Source organism: Anser cygnoides, chromosome 28 (assembly GCF_040182565.1).
Source record: "Anser cygnoides isolate HZ-2024a breed goose chromosome 28, Taihu_goose_T2T_genome, whole genome shotgun sequence".
Taxonomy (NCBI): domain Eukaryota; kingdom Metazoa; phylum Chordata; class Aves; order Anseriformes; family Anatidae; genus Anser; species Anser cygnoides.
In genome coordinates, this window is record NC_089900.1 from 4,730,020 (window position 1) to 4,747,995 (window position 17,976).

Here is a 17,976-nt window from a genome sequence, read left to right on the forward strand (position 1 = left end):
CTTTGGTGTTGTCCGAGAGCAGTTCCATGGCAAAGAAGAGCTGCTCTTGATTCGAAGACCTTTCTTCCAGCTGGACATCGATGAGTTGTGGCTGGAGGAGATCTACTGTCCCACTGAGATCCTCCCTGGTGAGAAGGCAGCAGCCCCCCTCTTCCTGCCCCATGTCCGCAACGGTTTGTTCTCCCTGCTCTTTGGAAAGGCCTGGGAGAAGTAGAGGATTGTCTCCGACGGTCAGGGTACAGCTTGAGTTCCCCCAAAAGAAACTGTGCCCCAGGAGCAGTTCGTCTGAGCGACCCTTTCTCTGGGAACTTGTTCTGAATGTTGCAAGCAACTTGGGCTTGCTGTGGCACTGAGGATGTTGCTTCTCCTTGCAGATGGTGTCAAGATCGAGCCGCTGAACTGCGTGCAGCTATCGCGAGCCACCTCCTTCCCACTGCACGTGGTGAAGAACTGTGTGCAAGAGACCATCCTCTTGTACTGCTTCCTCCTGAGGAGCAAGGAGCACGTCCCCTTTGCCTTCAGGGACATTGGTGTTCTGACGTGCGAAGATGGTTTCCCATGCATGAAGTTTTATCTGGACTGTGTCAAACGTCTGGAGAGCACTGCGGGCCTTGTTGCACTGCTCCACAGTGTAAGTTGGTGAGGTTTTGAGGGCTACTTCAATTTCTTTGGGAATCCTAGTGAAGGGTGAGGAATCCGACCGCTGTTGGCCAGCTGACGCAGCTTGCGAGCTTGGACTGGAGACTGAATTCCCCTGGGCTCATGCAGCCTCCTCCTGGTGTCTGTTTGCAGTGTGCTCCCCCCGTGTCCGGGCAGCTCCCCCGGGACGAAGAAGGCAGACAGGCAGGAAACAGCTCCTCGAGCCAAGTCCACCACTGTTATAAATGACTGAGTCCCAAATAGGATTACAATCAAAGTTTACAATTTATTAAACGAATAGAGGCGAGCAAACAGCGCTGGGTGCGCCGGGAGTCTCTGCTCCACCAGGACGCACACCTGTTACGTAAGGCGGCTGGTTTTTATGCTCCTAGGCTAATACATATTCATTACTACTTCTAGAAGAGGCAGGGTTATTATAATTGGTTTCCCGAATCCAAAGTCCTCCCAGGTGCGCCTGCTTATCAGTCTCTGTTAGTCTCTTGGGGGCCGCTCAGACGGGGAGGCTCATATTCTTCCTCCTTATCTAGTGCTCTCTTGGCCGGCTGTCAGAAGTTACTGCACTTCCGTGCAGAGTCAGCAGGTTTTCTCTGAAGAAATCCCTTTGTTCTCTTATCACCTAAACCCAGGCCTCAATGTTAACCCTTCAAATCCCTTAGTGGCACGAATTGCTGGACCATTCCTTACAACCACCACTGCGCTCCCTGCTCCTGAAGCCTCCAGGAGAGCGCTGCAGGTACCTGCTCTGCCTTGCTGCAATGACCGTGCTGTTTGGGCCTGTGCAAAAGCCTCTTTGTGTGGAGCGATCCCGAGCAGGTCCCTTGGGATGCGTTCATTTCCACGTTTGTTACCTCCTTCATCTCTTCCTCAGGAGACAGAAGGTGGCGTCCCGCACAGCTTCCCTGCCTCTTACTGCCTCCCGTGTTGCCATGAGCCACTTCATTTTGACCAGGGGCCATGGAAAAGGAACAAGGCCTTTCTGGGTCATTGATGGCAGAGGGCTTTGGTCACCGCGGGCTGTTCAGCTGTGTTTGTCACGAGTTGAGGAGCCTGGCCTAGCTTCAGGGCCCCTCATCCTGGAGGGTCGAAGCACTGCTGACAGACCGGCTGAGGCGAGGGGGCAGGAGTGCGGGTTAGGCCTGAGGGACAGCTGAGACCAATCCTGTCTGCTGTTGTGTTTTTGTTTTGTTTTTTTTTCCTCCAGGAGGTCTGGAACCTGTCTTCACAGTGGGACCAAACAGACAGCTCATGGCCCACGTACCGAAAGCTACAAGAGCAAGCCCGGGCAGAAATGGCTGCATGGGAAGCCTGGTCTGAGGGGGAGGACCAACAGATACCCCAGCTACTGGCAGTGATCAACAGCGCTGAGAACAGCAGCGATCCTCTCCGCCAGGGCTCCGAGGGCGGCAGGTCCCAGGGTGGTGGGAGCAGGACGGGCACCAGGCCGCAGGGCAGGGCTTTGCCTGCTCCTCCCTGTGAGGGAGAGGTTGTCAGCAGAAAGTGAGGGATAAAAGCAGCAGCCAGACGTGGGCTGGCAGCGCCGAGTCGCCTGGTTCCCAGGTCCTGTTGCAGGGCCCTTTCAAGAGGTCCTCTGGGAAACAGCACCTGTGTGTCCAGTCCTGTTTGATGAGAGCGTCTTCTCCTTGCAGCGATTCAACAGCCAACATGCTTGGACTCCCCGTCCTCCAGCCCAGCCCAGGAGCAAGGAGGTCAGGAAGAGGTGGAGGAAGGCTGAGAACCCTGCCCCAGCAGAGGAGTTGGGAGCAGCAGCCAAGCTGGAGAGACTCCAGCCTGAGTAAGTGTGTGCCGGCTCCGTTCCCGTCCTGGGGCACTCGAGTAGCTCTTGAGTGATGTCAGGACATGTCCAGGAGCCCGGTCCCTGAGTCCTGGGCTTGCCTCTGACACCCTTTGATTCCTCGAAAAGCGGGCATGACCTTGGTTACCGCCAAGGCCTAAAACTCATCACAGGTTGGAAGGGTGGGTGCACGTGGCACCGCATGGCTGCAGGGTCTGGATGAGGGGAGAGGCAGAAGGGGTGTCTGACAGAGGCTGAGGGATCCCTTTCTGCTGTGGAGGCACTCCCACCTTCCTGCCCTCTGCCCACCTCCCTGCCCTCTGCCCAGCCCAGCCCAGCTTCTCATGCTGGGCTGGCCCCAGGGCAGTGTCCGGAGCAGGCTGCTGCAGGGCTCTGGGCACTGCCACCACAGCCCCAGTCCCTCTGAAGGGCACGGCAGCTCCTGGGGGCACAGAGGGCTCAGCCCCACAGATGGGACATCCGAGGCACAAGCCAGCCCCTGGGAGGCCTGCAGCCCCTCCGTGCCATCCCTGGGGGTCTTCAGGCAGCTCCTCCTGCCCCAGGGCCAGGGCAGCCGGGCCTGAGCTGCTGCAGCCGGAAAGGATTTGCTGGTCCCATTCCTTCCTCATCAGCTGAGATCAGGTCTCAGACAAAGAAGAGGCTGTAGCTGCATTTAGTTTGCTTAAATATGCTGAGAGCCTGGGGATAGCTGCTGCCGAGAGGCAAAACCCCTCTCTCAGCAGAAGGGATGAGGAACAAAGCCTTCATCCTGTTAGCCTGATCTCACAGTGATACCCAGGCACAAAGCTGCCAGGCTGTCACCATGACTGTGGCAGGGTGCCGCCCCGGCCAGCAACAAGCAGCATTTCAGGAGCATCCAGCCCTATTGCTTCTTGTGCAAGTGACTGGCCGCCTTCCCGAGCCTGTCGGGCTTCTCGTGCATTCGACACCGCAAAGAAAAGGGAAGACAAGGCGGTGAGGCACAGGGAGCGAGCAAAGGCAGGGGCGGGCAGGGGCGGGCAGGGGCGCCCCGGGCACACGGGCCGGGTCCCCCCCTCAGGCCCCGAGACGCCCCCAGCCCGCCCACGACCCCTAAGATGGCGGCGCCCGCCCTGCCTGGTCAGGCGGTCGCACGGTTGCCATGGCAGCGAGCCCCAGGCAGCCGGCAGGGGGTGGGGCTCCCTTTGCCTGGCGGCTCTGGCAGCCAATCGGCGCCCGGCAACCGGTGCTGCTTCTTTCCTCTGCTCTCACTTCCGCGCTCTCCTCCTGGGCCTTGTGTTGGGTTGGGCCCGATTGCTCCTGGAGCTTGGGCACAGTGCTGCTGGGTGGCAGTCCTGTGACTGCAGGCGGGGACGAGCAAGGGATAAGTCTTTGCCACAGCATTTGCATCACGTGAAGGGAAGCTGCTCGGGATAGCACCTGAGGGCTTGGGTCTTCTTGCGCAGTTGCTGTCAAACACACTCACCAGAAAACAGACTCTAAATAGGGACCTTGTTTTGCTTGTTTCTACACGGGCTCAGGGTGATAAGGGACGTTTTTAGCCTAGAGCAGAGGAGGGTCTGAAGGGATCTCACCAATGCCTATAAATACGAGAAGAAGGTGGTTTTTCTCGTATTTGTTTTTCCCCTTATATTTGTTGGTTTATTTCTTTGTCTTCTTTCTTATGAAGTTGTTAACTATCTGAACCCCCGAGTTCTCACACTTTTAGCTTTTTCAATTCTCTCATTCATCCTGCTGTGAGGGGAGAGGGGAAAAAATGGCTGTGCGGTGCTTAGGTGCCTGGCAGGTTATACAGCATCAGTCCCTGTGTGTCTTCCCTTCCTCGTGCATGCTGTCTCCCACTGAATCCCACAGGAGCTGCAGAGTCATCTTTTGCCTGTGGACATCTTAATTCGGTACTGTCCCTGTGGGTGACTCCAGCTTGACTGATCTCTCCCTTTGTGAGGCTCCAGTCACTGCCTACCCTGGGCAAATGCTGTTCCCAGTTGAACCGGTTTGTGTGTGCTCAGCTGTATCCGTGTGTGCACGTTTGTGTGTGTGTACAAGACGGTGTGTTTATGTACACACATGGGCGTATTTGCTTGCTAGCGCAAGAGTGTTGGGTATTCTGGGGCAATTTCTCCTGGTTGCTGATGCAACAAGAAGCTGGTCTGGATCTTAGGGCTGAGGGACCTTTCTTGATGGCCTGAGGGGATGGTATATGGAGCATCAGGATGTTCTCAGTAGGCTCTCTTTTCCCATGGGGCTTGCAGAGGCTTCCAGCCATGCAGAGTTCCAAGGATGTTGCAAGGATCCAAGGGCTTGCTCTTTCTGTGATCACAGCTTCACTCCAGTCCTTCAGGTGTACGTGAGCTGAGAAGCCTCGTCCGGTGGTGACTTTTGAGGTAAGGGCCAACAGATAGCTTGGGGGAAGCTGTCTCAAGGATGCATGCTGGCCCTAGGAACTGCAGGACAGAAGCAAACAGACACAGCTGCACAGGGTGAGAAGTAGACCCAGCTGGGTTGGGATCACTGCTGCCAAACCCTCTCACTGGGTTCCATGGTTGTGGCAGCTTCAGGCAGCTCCCCATTAATTTCCTGGAGGATGTCCTCTGCCCTGACAGTTGTGGGACAGTCACGGCTGTGTACCTCAGTGACTGTTCACCATTTCTGCTGTCATCAGACACCAACAGCTTACTCCTAAATCCTACCCTCGGTCTCTCACAGCTCACAAAATGAGCTTTTTCTTTGCCTTATCCGTGGAGCAACAGGCTTTTCGGGGAGCAGCTGCTCAGCCCTGGTCTTGGCACCAGCTTTGAAAGAAGAACCAAGTCTTCAAGAAGAGCACTGGGGAGATGCAATTTTATTAGGCAGACGCTATCACAGAGTTTACTCTGGCCTGCTGTTATACACATATTATAAAGCCTCGAGAGTAAACAGAACAGTTTCATTCCGCAGTAGGTGGCCGATGAATAAAGAAACATATTTCTAAGAAATTAGTAAATGCAAATGATACTGAGGATAAAAACTTCAATAATGATAAACAAGGAGCAGGCCTGCAAGGGAAGTCATTTGTGTAGATAGAGGGGAAATTTATCACTAATCAGAAATATCCATGCAATCACTTTCCTAACAGCACTCTTAAGCTCCTTGTTTCTCATGCTGTAGATGAGGGGGTTCAATGCCGGTGGCACAACTGAGTACAGAACTGCCACCACCAGGTCCAGAGATGGTGAGATGGAGGGGGACTTCAGGTAGGCAAATATGGTCATGCTGAGAAACAGGGAGGCCACGGCCAGGTGAGGGAGGCACGTGGAAAAGGCTTTGAGCTGTCCCTGCTCAGAGGGCATCCTCAGTACAGCCCTGAAAATCTGCACATAGGACAGCACGATGAAAACGAAACAGCCAGACGCTAAACAGAATCGAACCATAATTATCCAAACTTCCCTGAGGTAGGAGTTTGAGCAGGAGAGCTTGAGGATCTTTGGAACTTCACAGAAGAACTGGTCCACAGCATTGCCTTGGCAAAGTGTCAGAGAAAATGCATTAGCAGTGTGCAGCACAGCATGGAGAAAGCCACTGCCCCAGGCAGCTGCTGCCATCTGGGCACAAGCTCTGCTGCCCAGGAGGCTCCCGTAGTGCAGGGGCTTGCAGATGGCAACGTAGCGGTCGTAGGACATGACAGTGAGAAGATAACACTCTGCTGAAAACAAAAAGAAAAAGAAAAAGACCTGGGCAGCACATCCTGTGTAGGAAATGGCCCTGGTGTCCCAGAGGGAATTGACCACGGCTTTGGGGAGAGTGGTGGAGATGCAGCCCAGGTCGAGGAGGGCGAGGTCGAGGAGGAAGAAGTACATGGGGGTGTGGAGGCGGTGGTCGCAGGCTACGGCGGTGAGGATGAGGCCGTTGCCCAGGAGGGCAGCCAGGTAGATGGCCAGGAAGAGCGCGAAGTGCAGGAGCTGCAGCTCCCGCGTGTCTGCGAATGGCAGGAGGAGGAACTCGCTGATGGAGCTGCTGTTGGACATCTGATGCCTGTTGGGTATGGAGATCTGTACATGTAGTAAAAGGCAATGAAAAGTTAGGACAGGTTTCTCTGAGTGAACCCTATGCCATTCCTTGTAGACCTCCCCCTGCCATACTCCAATGCTTTTTGTTTCTCTGCTGGAATCTTTCATTTAGCTCCATGACATGAGCTTCGTTTTTAAGGTTCAGTGTGCGATGAGGAGCAGGGGCCTCTGCTGCTGGTCTCGCGAGGGAATCAGTCCTGACCCAGTGCAGGGAGTACACAGGAACATAGCAGGAGGGCAAGGTTTTATTTTCAGATTTTGTCAGATGAAATGAATGCCCAGCCTATCTGGGCAATATGTTTCAGTACCTCGCCTCCCTCTGAGTGAAGAATTTCCTCCTAATCTCTAATCTAAATCTCCCCGCTTTTAGTTTAAAAACATTCCCCTGATCCTGTCATGATTTGATTGATCAAAAAAATAGCTCTCCATATTTTTAGAAGACCCCTTTAAATGCGGAAAAGCTGCAGTGAGGTCACCCTGCTCAGCCCCAGCTCTCTCAGCCTTTCTTCGAAGGAGAGGTGCTCCAGCATGCTGATCATCTTCATGTCAGCATGTTAACATCTGCATTCCGCTGCTACATAATGTAGTTGGCAGAAAGGAGTTTTAGGGGCAATGTTTTACACACATTCTCTTCCCCCACTTCATGCCCACACAGTGTTCTCTGAAGTCAGAAATCCTGAGCATTTCTGCTGCACTCACAGGGAATGGTTGTGAGACCTGAGAGGCAAAGGGATTCCCTGTGGCTCAGAGCAGAGTGAGGGAGCTGGCTGGACTTGTCCCCAGCTGCCTGAGCTTTTGTAGATGGAGGGCAATCACATTTATGTTACCCTGAAAAGAAGCCAGACGCTGCTGAGACCAGATGAATCCACTGCCAATCTGTCAATGCCCAGCCTTTCTCAAGGGACCTGAACAAGGTCTCAGCACCACACCCCTAGTCAAGGACTAGAGGGGACCCCAGGGTCCCGAGGGGGCCTCGGTACTCCGTATCCGAGTACATTCTGGAAGAGCTGAAGCGGAGTAAGGTGGGCTGGTGTCCTGGGCCCTGCAGAGCAATCCCTGCCCGAGCACCGTGGCAGTGCTCTGAGACTGCCCGGGGTGCCCGGAGCAGCTTCTTGGCCAGCTGGGAGAGAAACCAAGGCCAGATGTGCTCTGCCTCTCAGGTGTTTGGCACACCCTAGGGCTTCACTCTTCCCTGCGGCCTGAGTGGGGAGGGCGAGCAGAGAGATGGGGGAATATCCTGGCTCCGTGCCTAGGACAGTTGCTGGCAGTCAGTCCCAGGCCTAATCCGTGTGCTGGAAACCTCCGGGCGCTTCTCTAGCCAAGGGATGTTGGCAAATCCTGTGAGGGGGGTGACGAAAGAAACAGAGGATGCGGCTCTTTTGCAAAGCTTTCCAAAGTGCCCCACCTTGCCCCATTGTCCCTGAGGAGCGGGCAGGGCACAGAGCAGTGTCCCCCTGCTCTGACAGTCATCCCTTTTCCCGTCTCTCAAGAACTCCCTCCTCGGCCTTTCTGTCTTTTCTGTGTGCAGGGCGTTCGGGTTGCGGGACTCGGGACCTTTGGTGTTGTCCGAGAGCAGTTCCATGGCAAAGAAGAGCTGCTCTTGATTCAAAGACCTTTCTTCCAGCTGGACATCGATGAGTTGTGGCTGGAGGAGATCTTCTGTCCCACTGAGCTCCTCCCTGGTGAGAAGGCAGCAGCCCCCCTCTTCCTGCCCCATGTCCGCAACGGTTTGTTCTCCCTGCTCTTTGGAAAGGCCTGGGAGAAGTAGAGGATTGTCTCCGACGGTCAGGGTGCAGCTTGAGTTCCCCCAAAAGAAACTGTGCCCCAGGAGCAGTTCCTCTGAGCGACCCTTTCTCTGGGAACTTGTTCTGAATGTTGCAAGCAACTTGGGCTTGCCGTGGCACTGAGGATGTTGCTTCTCCTTGCAGATGGTGTCAAGATCGAGCCGCTGAACTGTGTGCAGCTATCGCGAGCCACCTCCTTCCCACTGCACGTGGTGAAGAACTGTGTGCAAGAGACCATCCTCTTGTACTGCTTCCTCCTGAGGAGCAAGGAGCACGTCCCCTTTGCCTTCAGGGACATTGGTGTTTTGACGTGCGAAGATGGTTTCCCGTGCATGAAGTTTTATCTGGACTGTGTCAAACGTCTGGGGAGCATTGCGGGCCTTGTTGCACTGCTCCACAGTGTAAGTTGGTGAGGTTTTGAGGGCTACTTCAATTTCTTTGGGAATCCTAGCGAAGGGTGAGCAATCCGACCGCTGTTGGCCAGCCCGGACATGGCAGGCCAGTCAAATGCCCTTCCCCTCGCTTGCCCCCTTAGCTGCTTTCTCCATTAACAAAGAGAGTTTCTTCTGAGCATCTGGGCGCTTGCCCCTGCAAAAAGCCTGGCAGTGTTACTGTACAGCCTCCATATTCTGCCATGCAGCTCCTCCAGAGCAGAACAAAGGTTCATGGAAGAGGCTTTGGAGGAGGGCTTTGGAGAGAAGGCTTTCTTTTGGCTTGGGAGACAGGTTTGCTTCCTGTCAATGAGAGCCGTGAGAAAACCGCCTCAGAAACCCTCCAGCAGCTCTGTGTCTCTTTGCAGAGAATGTGGCCGGCACATCTGACCGCCTTCAGTGGAGAGACCACCGCTCGTGGGATCCAGATGATCCCAAGGTGAGTGCGTTTCCTCCGCAGCCCTTGGCTGACCCAGCGGGAGGCTTCCCACCTCCTGCTTTGGAACGTGCGCGGCTGGGTCTCCACCTTCAGCACCCAGTCAGGGCTAAATCCCGGGGAGACTGGTTCCTGGTTAACTAATGCTGAGTTTCGGCTACGAGTGTCTTCACCTGGAGCGGAGGGGCATTGTGGTTGTGTTTCTTGTGCCCGCGCTGTTCCGATTCCCGTCAAAGAGAGTTGCCTGCATGTGGAGGGGAATTTAGGCTACCTTTTCTGGTGCTGCGGGAAGACTGACAACAAACCCCATGCATGGACATGACGGAAAAGGGATGCCATGCCTCGTGCAACACCAGGAGGATTACTGCCAGCAAGCTGCAACGGGTAGGAGGCCAGCCTTCTTCAAGCCCGTGTCATCGTTTGTTTGCCAGGTTTCATCTGACTGTGAGGAGAAGGCCAGAGGCCAAAGCTTCCACCACCTCACAGGAGGAAGCTTCAGGAGAGCGCAGGATCAGAAGAGGTAAGGGAACAGGTCCCTGCTGTCTGGAGGTGGTCCCTGTCCCATGCTGGCTGACTTGAACCAGGTTAAAAGGCAGTGCCCACGCGGCTGCTCTGAAGAGCTTCCTCCTTTCCTAGTTTCAGAGTGCCATCCTGGCAAGCTGCTGCAGAGGAGGAAGAAGCTTTCCCTCCCCATCCTGACAAGCTGGGAGCCGGGCACAAGGCAGCAAGATGTGGAGAAGAAGCCGTCTACCAGGTGAGACCCCTGGGGGAAAGGAGGAAGGAGCCACTTGCAGCCACACAGGAGAGATGTCCCCTTTGGACCCACCAGCCGCAGGGTGGCTCCTGACACATGTCCCAGCGGAGGCCGCTCTCTCAACGGATGGCAAGCGTGCAGCACGTTTGCCTGAGACTGGCACACCAGCTTCATTTTCCACCAGGGCCCCGATCCCTGGGGGAGCTGAATGCAGGGCCTTGTTGCAGAAGCTCTTCTCCCTTCAGGAGCCCCCCCACATTGCAGCAGAGTCCATCTTCTTGTCTGTGGGAGCAAATGTCCCCTGCCTTCATTCTAACATGTCTCACCGTGTCTTAGGATTGCCGTGGCCCCATCTCCCCTGCTGTTTCTTCCAGCCTAAGGAGCTGTGATACCAGATGGAAAAGTTTCTTTCAGGCATTTTTTTCAAACGCTATCCCAAACGTTGTGGCAGGCACAAGAGAGTGCTGAGGTAGGGAGATGGCATGACTGCCCTCCTTACCTGACGGCTTTCTCAAATGTTACTGGCTCCCCTCCGCAGCGATAATCTGTTTTCCACCCGTAAGCGCACCGTGTTTCAGGGCCACAGAGGAGAAGCTGAAGTAAAGCCCGGGTGGGCCATAATGGTGTCTCTCGGCTCCTGTCCTTGCACAAGACACCGCTCCTCTCCTTCTTCCACCAAAAAGGGCCTGGGAGAAGTACAGGATTGTCTCCGACGGTCAGGGTACAGCTTGAGTTCCCCCAAAAGAAACTGTGCCCCAGGAGCAGTTCGTCTGAGCGACCCTTTCTCTGGGAACTTGTTCTGAATGTTGCAAGCAACTTGGGCTTGCTGTGGCAGTGAGGATGTTGCTTCTCCTTGCAGATGGTGTCAAGATCGAGCCGCTGAACTGTGTGCAGCTATCGCGAGCCACCTCCTTCCCACTGCACGTGGTGAAGAACTGTGTGCAAGAGACCATCCTCTTGTACTGCTTCCTCCTGAGGAGCAAGGAGCACGTCCCCTTTGCCTTCAGGGACATTGTTGTTTTGACGTGCGAAGATGGTTTCCCGTGCGTGAAGTTTTATCTGGACTGTGTCAAACGTCTGGAGAGCACTGTGGGCCTTGTTGCACTGCTCCACAGTGTAAGTTGGTGAGGTTTTGAGGGCTACTTCAATTTCTTTGGGAATCCTAGTGAAGGGTGAGGAATCCGACCGCTGTTGGCCAGCCCGGACATGGCAGGCCAGTCAAATGCCCTTCCCCTCGCTTGCCCCCTTAGCTGCTTTCTCCGTTAACAAAGAGAGTTTCTTCTGAGCATCTGGGCGCTTGCCCCTGCAAAAAGCCTGGCAGTGTTACTGTACAGCCTCCATATTCTGCCATGCAGCTCCTCCAGAGCAGAACAAAGGTTCATGGAAGAGGCTTTGGAGGAGGGCTTTGGAGAGAAGGCTTTCTTTTGGCTTGGGAGACAGGTTTGCTTCCTGTCAATGAGAGCCGTGAGAAAACCGCCTCAGAAACCCTCCAGCAGCTCTGTGTCTCTTTGCAGAGAATGTGGCCGGCACATCTGACCGCCTTCAGTGGAGAGACCACCGCTCGTGGGATCCAGATGTTCCCAAGGTGAGTGCATTTCCTCCGCAGCCCTTGGCTGACCCAGCGGGAGGCTTCCTGGAAAGTTTCTTTCAGGCATTTTTTTCAAACGCTATCCCAAACGTTGTGGCAGGCACAAGAGAGTGCTGAGGTAGGGAGATGACATGACTGCCCTCCTTACCTGACGGCTTTCTCTGATGCTACTGGCTCCGCAGCGATAACCTGTTTTCCACCCATGAGCGCACCGTGTTTCAGGGCCACAGAGGAGAAGCTGAAGTAAAGCCCGGGTGGGCCATAATGGTGTCTCTCGGCTCCTGTCCTTGCGCAAGACACCGCTCCTCTCCTTCTTCCACCAAAAAGGGCCTGGATGCGGGCATCCCGAGCCTTCCTGAAGGCAGGTGGTGCCACAGCTTCGCGTTTGGCTCTCTCTGTCTCTGCTGAAGAGAACACGGCCAGTCCAATACGCCCGCTCGCTGCGGAACTGCCGTCTGCTGCAGAGGCTGACGCAGCTTGCGAGCGCGGACTGGAGACCGAATTCCCCTGGGCTCATGCAGCCTCCTCCTGGTGTCTGTTTGCAGTGTGCTCCCCCCGTGTCCAGGCAGCTCCCCCGGGACGAAGAAGGCAGACAGGCAGGAAACAGCTCCTCGAGCCAAGTCCACCACTGTTATAAATGACTGAGTCCCAAGTAGGATTACAATCAAAGTTTACAATTTATTAAACGAATAGAGGCGAGCAAACAGCGCTGGGTGCGCCGGGAGTCTCTGCTCCACCAGGACGCACACCTGTTACGTAAGGCGGCTGGTTTTTATGCTCCTAGGCTAATACATATTCATTACTACTTCTAGAAGAGGCAGGGTTATTATAATTGGTTTCCCGAATCCAAAGTCCTCCCAGGTGCGCCTGCTTATCAGTCTCTGTTAGTCTCTTGGGGGCCGCTCAGACGGGGAGGCTCATATTCTTCCTCCTTATCTAGTGCTCTCTTGGCCGGCTGTCAGAAGTTACTGCACGTCCGTGCAGAGTCAGCAGGTTTTTCTCTGAAGAAATCCCTTTGTTCTCTTTATCACCTAAACCCAGGCCTCAATGTTAACCCTTCAAATCCCTTAGTGGCACGAATTGCTGGACCATCCTTACAACCACCACTGCGCTCCCTGCTCCTGAAGCCTCCAGGAGAGCGCTGCAGGTACCTGCTCTGCCTTGCTGCAATGACCGTGCTGTTTGGGCCTGTGCAAAAGCCTCTTTGTGTGGAGCGATCCCGAGCAGGTCCCTTGGGATGCGTTCATTTCCACGTTTGTTACCTCCTTCATCTCTTCCTCAGGAGACAGAAGGTGGCGTCCCGCACACCTTCCCTGCCTCTTACTGCCTCCCGTGTTGCCATGAGCCACTTCATTTTGACCAGGGGCCATGGAAAAGGAACAAGGCCTTTCTGGGTCATTGATGGCAGAGGGCTTTGGTCACCGCGGGCTGTTCAGCTGTGTTTGTCAGCGAGTTGAGGAGCCTGGCCTAGCTTCAGGGCCCCTCATCCTGGAGGGTCGAAGCACTGCTGACAGACCGGCTGAGGCGAGGGGGCAGGAGTGCGGAGTTAGGCCTGAGGACAGCTGAGACCAATCCTGTCTGCTGTTGTGTTTTTGTTTTTGTTTTTTTTTCCTCCAGGAGGAGTCTGGAACCTGTCTTCACAGTGGGACCAAACAGACAGCTCATGGCCCACGTGCCGAAAGCTACAAGAGCAAGCCCGGGCAGAAATGGCTGCATGGGAAGCCTGGTCTGAGGGGAGGACCAACAGATACCCCAGCTACTGGCAGTGATCAACAGCGCTGAGAACAGCAGCGATCCTCTCCGCCAGGGCTCCGAGGGCGGCAGGTCCCAGGGTGGTGGGAGCAGGACGGGCACCAGGCCGCAGGGCAGGGCTTTGCCTGCTCCTCCCTGTGAGGGAGAGGTTGTCAGCAGAAAGTGAGGGATAAAAGCAGCAGCCAGACGTGGGCTGGCAGCGCCGAGTCGCCTGGTTCCCAGGTCCTGTTGCAGGGCCCTTTCAAGAGGTCCTCTGGGAAACAGCACCTGTGTGTCAGTCCTGTTTGATGAGAGCGTCTTCTCCTTGCAGCGATTCAACAGCCAACATGCTTGGACTCCCCCCGTCCTCCAGCCCAGCCCAGGAGCAAGGAGGTCAGGAAGAGGTGGAGGAAGGCTGAGAACCTGCTCTGCCCCAGCAGAGGAGTTGGGAGCAGCAGCCAAGCTGGAGAGACTCCAGCCTGAGTAAGTGTGTGCCGGCTCCGTTCCCGTCCTGGGGCACTCGAGTAGCTCTTGAGTGATGTCAGGACATGTCCAGGAGCCCGGTCCCTGAGTCCTGGGCTTGCCTCTGACACCCTTTGATTCCTCCTAAAGCGGGCATGACCTTGGTTACCGCCAAGGGCCTAAAACTCATCACAGGTTGGAAGGGTGGGTGCACGTGGCACGTAGGTGCAGGGTCTGGATGAGGGAGAGGCAGAAGGGGTGTCTGACAGAGGCTGAGGGATCCCTTTCTGCTGTGGAGGCACTCCACCTTCCTGCCCTCTGCCCACCCTCCCTGCCCTCTGCCCAGCCCAGCCCAGCTTCTCATGCTGGGCTGGCCCCAGGGCAGTGTCCGGAGCAGGCTGCTGCAGGGCTCTGGGCACTGCCACCACAGCCCCAGTCCCTCTGAAGGGCACGGCAGCTCCTGGGGGCACAGAGGGCTCAGCCCCACAGATGGGGACATCCGGAGGCACAAGCCAGCCCCTGGGAGGCCTGCAGCCCCTCCGTGCCATCCCTGGGGGTCTTCAGGCAGCTCCTCCTGCCCCAGGGCCAGGGCAGCCGGGCCTGAGCTGCTGCAGCCGGAAAGGATTTGCTGGTCCCATTCCTTCCTCATCAGCTGAGATCAGGTCTCAGACAAAGAAGAGGCTGTAGCTGCATTTAGTTTGCTTAAATATGCTGAGAGCCTGGGGATAGCTGCTGCCGAGAGGCAAAACCCCTCTCTCAGCAGAAGGGATGAGGAACAAAGCCTTCATCCTGTTAGCCTGATCTCACAGTGATACCCAGGCACAAAGCTGCCAGGCTGTCACCATGACTGTGGCAGGGTGCCGCCCCGGCCAGCAACAAGCAGCATTTCAGGAGCATCCAGCCCTATTGCTTCTTGTGCAAGTGACTGGCCGCCTTCCCGAGCCTGTCGGGCTTCTCGTGCATTCGACACCGCAAAGAAAAGGGAAGACAAGGCGGTGAGGCACAGGGAGCGAGCAAAGGCAGGGGCGGGCAGGGGCGGGCAGGGGCGCCCCGGGCACACGGGCCGGGTCCCCCCTCAGGCCCCCGAGACGCCCCCAGCCCGCCCACGACCCCTAAGATGGCGGCGCCCGCCCTGCCTGGTCAGGCGGTCGCTCGGTTGCCATGGCAGCGAGCCCCAGGCAGCCGGCAGGGGGTGGGGCTCCCTTTGCCTGGCGGCTCTGGCAGCCAATCGGCGCCCGGCAACCGGTGCTGCTTCTTTCCTCTGCTCTCACTTCCGCGCTCTCCTCCTGGGCCTTGTGTTGGGTTGGGCCCGATTGCTCCTGGAGCTTGGGCACAGTGCTGCTGGGTGGCAGTCCTGTGACTGCAGGCGGGGACGAGCAAGGGATAAGTCTTTGCCACAGCATTTGCATCACGTGAAGGGAAGCTGCTCAGGATAGCACCTGAGGGCTTGGGTCTTCTTGCGCAGTTGCTGTCAAACACACTCACCAGAAAACAGACTCTAAATAGGGACCTTGTTTTGCTTGTTTCTACACGGGCTCAGGGTGATAAGGGACGTTTTAGCCTAGAGCAGAGGAGGGTCTGAAGGATCTCACCAATGCCTATAAATACGAGAAGAAGGTGGTTTTTCTTCGTATTTGTTTTTCCCCTTATATTTGTTGGTTTATTTCTTTGTCTTCTTTCTTATGAAGTTGTTAACTATCTGAACCCCGAGTTCTCACACTTTTAGCTTTTTCAATTCTCTCATTCATCCTGCTGTGAGGGAGAGGGGAAAAAATGGCTGTGCGGTGCTTAGGTGCCTGGCAGGTTATACAGCATCAGTCCCTGTGTGTCTTCCCTTCCTCGTGCATGCTGTCTCCCACTGAATCCCACAGGAGCTGCAGAGTCATCTTTTGCCTGTGGACATCTTAATTCGGTACTGTCCCTGTGGGTGACTCCAGCTTGACTGATCTCTCCTTTGTGAGGCTCCAGTCACTGCCTACCCTGGGCAAATGCTGTTCCCAGTTGAACCGGTTTGTGTGTGCTCAGCTGTATCCGTGTGTGCACGTTTGTGTGTGTGTACAAGACGGTGTGTTTATGTACACACATGGGCGTATTTGCTTGCTAGCGCAAGAGTGTTGGGTATTCTGGGGCAATTTCTCCTGGTTGCTGATGCAACAAGAAGCTGGTCTGGATCTTAGGGCTGAGGGACCTTTCTTGATGGCCTGAGGGGATGGTATATGGAGCATCAGGATGTTCTCAGTAGGCTCTCTTTTCCCATGGGGCTTGCAGAGGCTTCCAGCCATGCAGAGTTCCAAGGATGTTGCAAGGATCCAAGGGCTTGCTCTTTCTGTGATCACAGCTTCACTCCAGTCCTTCAGGTGTACGTGAGCTGAGAAGCCTCGTCCGGTGGTGACTTTTGAGGTAAGGGCCAACAGATAGCTTGGGGGAAGCTGTCTCAAGGATGCATGCTGGCCCTAGGAACTGCAGGACAGAAGCAAACAGACACAGCTGCACAGGGTGAGAAGTAGACCCAGCTGGGTTGGGATCACTGCTGCCAAACCCTCTCACTGGGTTCCATGGTTGTGGCAGCTTCAGGCAGCTCCCGTTAATTTCCTGGAGGATGTCCTCTGCCCTGACAGTTGTGGGACAGTCACGGCTGTGTACCTCAGTGACTGTTCACCATTTCTGCTGTCATCAGACACCAACAGCTTACTCCTAAATCCTACCCTCGGTCTCTCACAGCTCACAAAATGAGCTTTTTCTTTGCCTTATCCGTGGAGCAACAGGCTTTTCGGGGAGCAGCTGCTCAGCCCTGGTCTTGGCACCAGCTTTGAAAGAAGAACCAAGTCTTCAAGAAGAGCACTGGGGAGATGCAGTTTTATTAGGCAGACGCTATCACAGAGTTTACTCTGGCCTGCTGTTATACACATATTATAAAGCCTCGAGAGTAAACAGAACAGTTTCATTCCGCAGTAGGTGGCCGATGAATAAAGAAACATATTTCTAAGAAATTAGTAAATGCAAAATGATACTGAGGATAAAAACTTCAATAATGATAAACAAGGAGCAGGCCTGCAAGGAAGTCATTTGTGTAGATAGAGGGGAAATTTATCACTAATCAGAAATATCCATGCAATCACTTTCCTAACAGCACTCTTAAGCTCCTTGTTTCTCATGCTGTAGATGAGGGGTTCAATGCCGGTGGCACAACTGAGTACAGAACTGCCCACCACCAGGTCCAGAGATGGTGAGATGGAGGGGACTTCAGGTAGGCAAATAATGGTCATGCTGAGAAACAGGGAGGCCACGGCCAGGTGAGGGAGGCACGTGGAAAAGGCTTTGAGCTGTCCCTGCTCAGAGGGCATCCTCAGTACAGCTCTGAAAATCTGCACATAGGACAGCACGATGAAAACAAAACAGCCAGACGCTAAACAGAATCCAACCATAATTATCCAAACTTCCCTGAGGTAGGAGTTTGAGCAGGAGAGCTTGAGGATCTTTGGAACTTCACAGAAGAACTGGTCCACAGCATTGCCTTGGCAAAGTTTCAGGGAAAATGTACTGGTCGTGTGCAGCACAGCATGGAGAAAGCCACTGCCCCAGGCAGCTGCTGCCAACTGGGCACAAGCTCTGCTGCCCAGGAGGCTCCCGTAGTGCAGGGGCTTGCAGATGGCAACGTAGCGGTCGTAGGACATGACAGTGAGAAGATAACACTCTGCTGAAAACAAAAGAAAAGAAAAAGACCTGGGCAGCACATCCTGTATAAGGAAATGGCCCTGGTGTCCCAGAGGGAATTGACCACGGCTTTGGGGAGAGTGGTGGAGATGCAGCCCAGGTCGAGGAGGGCGAGGTTGAGGAGGAAGAAGTACATGGGGGTGTGGGAGGCGGTGGTCGCAGGCTACGGCGGTGAGGATGAGGCCGTTGCCCAGGAGGGCAGCCAGGTAGATGGCCAGGAAGAGCGCGAAGTGCAGGAGCTGCAGCTCCCGCGTGTCTGCGAATGGCAGGAGGAGGAACTCGCTGATGGAGCTGCTGTTGGACATCTGATGCCTGTTGGGTATGGAGATCTGTACATGTAGTAAAAGGCAATGAAATGTTAGGACAGGTTTCTCTGAGTGAACCCTATGCCATTCCTTGTAGACCTCCCCCTGCCATACTCCAATGCTTTTTGTTTCTCTGCTGGAATCTTTCATTTAGCTCCATGACATGAGCTTCGTTTTTTAAGGTTCAGTGTGCAATGAGGAGCAGGGGCCTCTGCTGCTGGTCTCGCGAGGAATCAGTCCTGACCCAGTGCAGGGAGTACACAGGAACATAGC

General features: G+C 55.1%; 1 protein-coding gene across 1 annotated transcript; it reads left to right on the top strand.

Annotated features, from left to right (window-relative positions):
• Positions 1-355: 355 nt before the first annotated feature.
• LOC136787208 (coiled-coil domain-containing protein 81-like) lies at positions 356-10,745 on the top strand. Its single transcript, XM_066984338.1, has 7 exons — positions 356-631; positions 7,817-8,180; positions 8,427-8,683; positions 9,082-9,152; positions 9,581-9,669; positions 9,786-9,903; positions 10,240-10,745. Exons 1-7 carry the CDS (start codon positions 356-358, stop codon positions 10,280-10,282), a joined length of 1,218 nt encoding a protein of 405 aa, XP_066840439.1. The 3' UTR covers positions 10,283-10,745.
• Positions 10,746-17,976: the final 7,231 nt, after the last annotated feature.